General features: G+C 44.3%; 1 protein-coding gene across 1 annotated transcript in view; it reads right to left on the bottom strand.

The window, feature by feature from the left end:
* Positions 1-5269: 5269 nt before the first annotated feature.
* FAM83A (family with sequence similarity 83 member A) overlaps positions 5270-8381 on the bottom strand; it is a 12226-nt gene continuing 9114 nt past the window's right edge. Inside the window, exon 4 of the mRNA XM_019528120.1 lies at positions 5270-6200. Coding sequence (XP_019383665.1) covers positions 5648-6200 — 553 coding nt within the window. The 3' untranslated portion in view covers positions 5270-5647. The remainder of the gene's footprint in view (positions 6201-8381) is intronic.

Below are 8381 nucleotides of genomic sequence, written 5' to 3'. Positions count from 1 at the left end.
GTTTTAATTGGGGGGGGGGGGGGCAGGGAGCAGCACCATGTTTTGTGCAATTGCTCCTGTGACTCAATGTTGCCTCTCTGCAATGGTTGACTATCTTGTTCCTTCATTCACCCCTTCTGCAGTCAGAAAGGCTTGTATTCCTCATGAACAATCAGCGTATTCTCAAACATAATGATCTAGTTCCATTCACATAGGCTAAAACTATGGCGTTTTTTCAGAATGATAATGCCTTATGTCTTGCTTGCAGTACTGCTGTATGAGATGGGCCTTTTTTTTGCAACATGACCATGCTGGTGACTCAGATTCATTGTACAAACCACCATTTCCCTCTCCTGAGTCCTTTAGGGATTTGCTTCCTATGCACTAAGCCATTATATCAGTGCTTGTTTTAATACTTACTAACATTTTGCTAGCCCTAGTACTTTACAGTCATAACCAGTTACTCTGCAGTGGAGCAGGCAAAGCCAGTGCTGGATATCTGACCCCATAAATCAGTGAAATCCCCAGAGGCAGTCTAAATGCCATGCAAAGACTAATAGAAAATACATGAGATTGATCTGGCATGGCACTAAGGCTGGTTTGCACAGTTAAAGTCTCCATAAACATTGTGAGAAAGAAGACTGGAGACAAATGGGTAGTATAGAAGGTCCGTTTTGAATCCAGCACAAAAGCTCAATTGAGCCTTGGCATTAATGGCATTGAAAGGGTGTAGCTCATTAATTTAGATGACAGTTGAACTCAAATGTCAAACGAATAAGTTCAATATTGATGAAAAACAGTAATGAGTGAGTTTATAATTGCAGCAACACATTGTGCCAAAAATCCCGAACAGGCTCCCACAAGCTAAACTGGCCAATGATCAAGAAAACAAGTAGTTACAAGCAGCTGCAGAAATGACCCAACAATCGAGAAATTCAGAGGAGAAAGACATGCTATTTCCATTTGCTTAATGGGAAAGCCTCACATTAACACCACCATGTGATGCTGGAAACTCTACATCAGCGGTTTTCAACTTAGAGGTCCATAGACTGTGTCTAAGGGGTCTGCGAAAGCTATGATCAAAGTATGTGAATACCCACACTAACAATTCACCTCCATTTTAAATTTCCAAAGGGGTCCACACTTCCATTTGAATTTTTTTAGGAGTCTGCAAGTGAAAAAAGGTTGAAAACCACTGCTCTACACCAATGTTAATGTTTTGGTACCACAGGTAGTTGTAATGTTTGCCATACAATAGAGCTATTCAGACAATGGCTATCCACATACCTCTAAACAGCAAAAAGAAGAATTAAATTAAGTTTCCATGCAGCAGTCACTTTCAGACCATCAGATCCAGGCTTTCCATGCAAAAGAAGATAACACCATAAAAATAATTAGAGTTGGGTATTAGTTCAGTCTTTAGAAGAATCCTCATGTACTTCTCAACAGATACCTTGTTCCTCTGAGGCTGGTTGGATAGGCAGAACGCCATGATCAAGCCTTAATTTACAAAATGTTTTGTAAAATTAAGTTTGTGTTTTACAACAGTGCTCTTCAAATGGGGGCACATTTTACTGTTGGTGGTGGAGGTTTTGATTGGTCAATGTATGGTGAGTAGTGGCATTGCTGCACATTGACATAAGTGTTGACGCTCTTCCTAAAGAATGAATGTGCTGAGACACGTTGGGTCAGCAAAATACGGCTCATGGGCTGGATCTGGCCTGCCAAATGAATCCAGCTGGCCTGTGGTGGGTTGCTTGGCCCTGCCCGACCCAGGCACGGCAGGTAGCCTGAGCTGTGGCACCTACGGCAGGTCCTGCCACTTCTGGGTACAGGGGTGCTGCCTGGCATGGAGCACAGCCCCCCCTCCCCACATCTTCACAGATGGCTCTCAGGCACACTGGGAGCTGTAGTCCATGGGGGTGGCACAGCGATCAGACTTGGCTTCCTGGCAGTCCCCATGGCAGTAGCTCGCTTTCGCCCCCAAGCTGCAGCTGCTGCACCGGCCCCACTGCCCAGGCACCCTGACCCATCTGCCCTGCACCTGCCATGGAGACTGCCCTGGGACCCCTGCAGGCAGGGCACGCTTATCTGGGCAGAGGGGATGGAGCCATGGGTGGGTGGGGAGTAGCATCCAGGAGCAGGATAGGCAACTAGGGCTAGGATTGCAGAGCAGTGACAGCACAGGGCCAGGGCCTGGAGCAGAGCCGCGATCCACTCCGCACACCTCTCTGCGACGTGCTGGTTCTGCAGGCAGGGGCCAGCTGCTGCCGGTGGAACCAGTGCCTGTCAAAGGGACCTGAAGGGAGCAGATTGTGGCTCCACCCCCACACTGTCACCTGTTGAGATATGAAAACAGTTGATCAACTTTTATCTCAGTCCATTAGGGGTAGGATAAAAGTGATTAACTTTTAATTTGCAGGTAAAAAAAAGACCCCTGTAAGGATAGCTAAGCACTGGGACCGACACAGGTTAGGTAAGGAGGTTTTTGGAAACCTTTTCATGCAAGTTTTTAATAAGGGGTCAGACAAACAGGTATCAAGGATGGTCTGGGTATACTCATACCTCAGAGCAGAGGGACAGACTGGAATAAGATGACCTTTCCAGGCCCACGTTCCTCTGGTTGATGTCTCACCAGGAGACATGGGGTAGGAATTTCCAGAATAGAATGAAATTGGTGCAACACTGAACTCATGGACTCAGCAATTTAAAGCAGTTCTGTCTCCCTGGTATTTGGTTTTGAGAAGTTTTGCCAAAGGACTGACAAGTCTAGTGCACCCACATTGTAGTTGATCATGAACAATTACTTCAGGTTGGTAAGTCAAATGCCCAATATTTTTAAAACACAGCTTGATCCCCTGATGATCTCATGCATTGGCTACGCAGTAATAACCTTGATTGCTGTGTTCTTATTTTAAGAACGCTATTTTACGTAATGTAACTGTGAATGTCTGTTGGCAAGCTGCAGGTTCGCATGGTGTTCCGGTACTCCTTGTGTCGGTCAGGATGCCATTTCCTGGTTGGCTGCGCTCAGCCTATTATTCTGTATCCCCCCATACCTCACAACAGAAAATTGCCTATTAAGCTACTCAGTTACCAAGAAGGACCCCCAAACCTCTGAGAGAAAACACGATTTGATACAACCATCTCCTCAAAAACCCCAGAGAAAAAAGACAAGACTCCCAACATGCCATGGAGGTCAATGCACTTGAGCTTTGTTGGACCAAAGGGGGAAGCAAGTCCCAGAAGTAAAGGCTCCCCTTGTGTGTTCTGTCACCTGTGTCCTGCTGTCCCCTTGCATTTCAGTGGTACCCAAAGTGGTCTGCTGTGGTACCATGCATTTCAGTGGTACCCAGTGTCCTGCTGTCCCCTTGCATTTCAGTGGTATCCACACCAAGCATGAGTCAGGAAAGATTTGCGTATAAAACTTGCCACCATGTGTTGCAACTGAAAGTAAAGCAAATGCAGTGAGTCCATAGCAGTTTGCAGTCTTCATCAGTCACGGACCAGCATCTGATTGTTCTAGGGGCTGGACAGACTGGAAGCAAAACCTACATCACCCAGGAACTGCCTTTTTGATAAGTGCCTATACAGCACCTAGACCCTGCTGGACCCCGGTGGGACCATCAGCTCTCTGTAACTAAGGCTATGTAAACAGCCAGCTTCATTTGTGCTCCCTGAATTACAAAACTGGTGGTTAAAAAAGATATTATTGACCTGCTTCGCGCATCTGTATTTAAAGTGTTGACAGAATGTGAACCACTCAGCAAGGCCAGGGGGATATATGAGCTTAATTCTGCTCCTATTGATTTGAGTGACAATAATTCTAATGTTATGTTCTGACTGCTTAGGAACAAATCAAGTTCCTGGAAAGAGGATTACAAGGTACACAGGAGGCAAAGAATACAAAAAACTGATTTCAAAAGGAAGTTTATAAAATGTTTTGCTGTGTACAAAGCTGTTGATGAGAGTTACATCTGTATGCAATCATTGTATGCCCTAGCCTCAGTATATTATAATACCATAAACACTGAAGGTAGAAAAGGCCTCTTAGATTGTGCGTCCAGGTCAGTGAGTGCAGGGTTGTTCCCTGTAGTACTTTTCCTGGCATTCTGCCTGTTTTACTACTTTATGTGCCAAATGATGAAGGCACCATGGGAAGTTGTTCTACCTATCTCAATGTCAGAGAATTTCCCAATTCCCAGATGAATTTAATTTCATCATGCCCCTCTCCTTCTAAGTAATTACACTTCTGCCTTGGTGTTTACAGCCTGCAAATGCTTGAAGAATTGACTATAAAACTCTATTTTGCAGTGTGTGGTAGCTGATGGAGAGTTAAATGTGTCAGATCCTTAAAGACAGACAGGCGCTGAATGGCATAAAATAAGCAAAAAAACCCCTCCATCCTAAAGAATAAATGGGTGTTAGATTCATTTGAGAAGTAAGTGGATATGCTTATGCTGCCTGAATTTCCTTAGTTGTTTCATGTCTCACACAGTTAGGGACTCTAAATATAAGATGTTCTACTTTGAGCTGTGATCCATAACTGCAGTGACCTTCAATGAGAGTGGGAGAGGCCTGGTGTTTCTTAAGATCAAGTCATTTAGCTTTGAAAAAACAATGGCAATTGGTCTTTTTGATCCCTTTCTATGCAGTGAGTTGACCACTGGAAAGATATCCAAGATCCATGTGCTCCTAAATGAACTGAATCCCAATTTCAGAAAGGTGTGTTATTGGTGAGGTTTTGCTTTGGGACTTCTCTGTTGAGCATCACTATCCAGTTATTCATGCAACTATTTGTGAGGGGAAATTACAGTCTAGCAATTGGAGTCTCTCTCGAGCAGCAGTGATCAGTCTCCAGTTTCATAATGAAATACTGTATAATGAGGGAATAGAGAGTTCTGAGGTAATGAAAAGCTGCTTTGGTTGCAGGAATAAATCCATATTAAGTTGATAGGGACTGCAAGTTGTTACCATCTAATATCTTTTTGGTGACTTTCATAATATGCACTGCTGCTCTCAATGCAATTACCACAAGTAATTGTCAGTTCTAGTCACAAAAAACACTACAATGGCCAGTGCCCTCATCAGTCTCTGCAGAGATTCCTAATGGGGATGGAGCCTGTACTACCCTCTCAGCCCTAGAGGTAATCCTTCCAAGTCAGGAATAGGGCACATCAGCAGGGAGCCTGTACCACTACAGTAAGCTTTATGTTGGGTGGGCAAGTAAGCAGATTTCAGGTTCCCAACTTGTCACCTTTAATGAACAAATAAAACCCCCATAATAATAAACCATGATTTAATCCACTTCCAGTGGGCTTACAATGTGAAAAACACAACCACCTAAACCCATTGATCCATGAAACCATTATCCAAGGGCAGATGATTGTGACTGACATGCTTAAACAACATTGCTAGATTTGTTCCTAAACAGGATCATTATGCATGCAAGGCTTAAGTGCTAGCAGACTTGGCGTTTTTTTACTTTGAGCCATACATCATTATCCATTTGAACTGAACATCTGAAACAAGAGAAAAGCAGTCATGAAATTATCCTTGGTTTGTGTTCTATGTACATTTTATATGAAAGTGTTCATTACACAAGCTGTTGCTAAAATAGGTCTTCACTCTTCAGTACATTTGCTGGCAATACAAAAGATGATGGTTATTATGTAATCAGGTTAGTTTTATGAATGCTTCTCCAAACTGAATTTAACCGTGACCTGTTTGCATCCTCCTGTCTGAGTCTTACAGGTCTGTAGATGTTAGCATTGTTATAAAGGACTGCTGGGGTATCCATGACATAATGCCATGGGTAGTAGTTAGCCTGGATGGTCTTGCGTGGTGGTGGTGGTGACATAAAAGATGTGTAGCCATGGAAAGAGTTAACTCTGTGTATTGGGGATTGTGATGTTGAGTTGCTGCTGAATACAGGAGTTTTCAGGGGTTCTTTGGTCTGACGTGTGCTGGAGGCTGACAAGCTGCTGAAAGGATCTGAAGGAGTGTGGGCACTTCCCCGGTCGCTGCTGTCAGTGAGGCTACGTTGAGTGGTGCAGCTCTTGTTCAGCACGAAGGGCAGTGTATGAGTCGCAGATCTCAGCCCCATCACTGGCTTAGACAAAGTGTAAAGGTGTCGAAACTCTTCATCAAAGAGCTCAACAACTTGACCAGTGAACTTGGAGAGGAAGTTTCGGTGAACCTGGCCGCACAACCATGTGAAGCTGGAAAGGGAGAGAATGTAAAGGTCTCTGTTAGCCTTGTTCATCGGGAACTGGAGAGTAAAACAAAGACGATGCCAAAAGCTTGTGATTTTATACTCCTGAAATCTGTGGTCAAACCCTAGCAAGAAGATGTCAGTTGGCTTGGAACTCAAGTCATTTAATGTCAGTCCTCTCTCTGACTTGCATCAAACTCTGTTATTACAGCTGCCTCTAACACCTTCAAGGAAACTTGCCAAGTTATATAACCTACTAAAGGGAGTGGTGAGAACGAAGGGCCAGACCTACTAATGTACTTAAATGCTGTGCTGCTACACCTTATGTGTAGGTGCCTAGTCCTCAAGGTAGGATCCAGAATCTATCCTAGGTGTCCAGGCTCCCCATCCAGTGCATAAGGAGATTCACATGCTTCAGAAACGGACTCTAAATGATTGTCACACTGAGGGGAAAGTCATCCCACCCAGCATGCAGCTGCTTGAGCTAGCCAAGGAAACTACAGCCCTGAACTCTCTCCTTAAAGGTAGAAAAAAGTTATGTTTGCTCTTAGGAAGGATAGAGCAGCTCCTTTTTCAAAAAACATTTTCTGTGGTGATGCTGCAATTACCCTTCTAGATAATTGTTTCACAGTTAGATCACTTGTCTAAGAGGTAGGGGACTCGGTTTCCAATTTCCTCCACAGCCCAAGGGAAGTCAAACCCACATCTCCCAGCACCCAGGAGCATGCTGGACTCCTTCGGCTCTTGCCTATTTAGACCACACTTTGTCCACCCCCCTGAAGCTATTACACTCTGCAGAAGAGTACAGCTGAAGGCTGTAACTCCAGGAGTGCGTCTTTGAAAAGATTTTTCTGCTGGGTTCTGGTGAAACTCCCATGAAAGACAAGGAAGTCAGGCAGAGATCACAAGCAGCAAAGGCAATAAAAGGAAAAAAAGAAATTGAGAACATCTGCCAGTAGGTCAAATCTTCACCATGGGCTGATTTCATGCTGTCTTCCTCAAGTAAAAACTGTAGTGTAGTTGCTAATGGGACAATAAACGGCCATGTAAAAACACTCTTACTTGGCTGTTTATTGTCCCATTAGCAACAGTAAAAGTCCATTATTCGAAGTGGGTTTAAGCACTTAAATGCTATCTGATTCCACTACAGATGTCCCTGAAAAATGGACAATACAGAAGTTGGCTTGGCCAACCTCCTCCTCACGGCTTTTTTCTGACTTAAGCTTAAGGCTAATATGACAGTATGTGATGGAAGTAAATGCATTAATGCTTTTTGGGGGGATTTGAACAAAGTAAAATAGAATCACACATAAGCACCTAATAGGTGGAACTGGATTGGGTCCTTCATGTACATCATCCACGGTAGTCAAATCTACTGTAGCCTTCCTCATTCTAACTGTAGGGAACACCACAAATAGCCAAAGTAAATATTCTGGTGGGAGAGATGTCCATAGCTTCAAAAGTGCCTGCTGTCCTATTTAAATGTTGTCCTTAGCCACCTGGAGGCTTAAGTCCAAGACTCCAGCAAATCTTGGTGAACAATTTAGCAGTTTAGGAACTGTGCAAAGAATGCTACCAACATATTTGTGCTGTCTCAATTGATGGTTTCAAGTTTGCCAAGGCCTGGAATAATGGTTTTATATATTGGGACTTGAATAAGTTCAGGTTTATGGCTTATGTAAATGCATTAATATTAAATACACAAATATGTATCCTACCCTGGGCGACAGTGATCATCGCCTGCTGGAATTCACCATCCAGCGCAAGGTGGCAAAGGCCTTCAGCAAGGCAGCAGCCCTAGATTTCAGGAGGGGGGACTTCAATGAGCTAAGGAGAATAGTCGAGGAAGCACTGAGGTCCCAGGAGGGGAGGGGAGTCAGGTGTCCAAGGAGAGTGGTCGCTCCTTAAGGAGACGATCCTTCAAGCCCAAAGGGAGGTAATCCCAACAAGGATCAAAGGGAGCAGGAGGGTGCAAAAGCCCCCATGGCTCATCTAAAGCATCCAGGAATGTCTCCTAGCTAAAAGGGAGGCGTACACCGAATGGAAGGGAGGGGCCATCACCAGGGAGGATTATATTCCAGTTGCTCGGGGCTGTAGGGGGGCAGTCAGGAAGGCCAAGGTGGAGATGGGACTGGGACTAGCTTCCTGGATCAAGGACAACAAGAAGTCCTTTTTTAAATACACAGGG

Source organism: Gavialis gangeticus, unplaced genomic scaffold (genome assembly GCF_001723915.1).
Source record: "Gavialis gangeticus isolate Ggan-Ray unplaced genomic scaffold, GavGan_comp1, whole genome shotgun sequence".
NCBI lineage: Eukaryota > Metazoa > Chordata > Crocodylia > Gavialidae > Gavialis > Gavialis gangeticus.
This window is presented reverse-complemented; position numbering and strand designations above follow the sequence as displayed.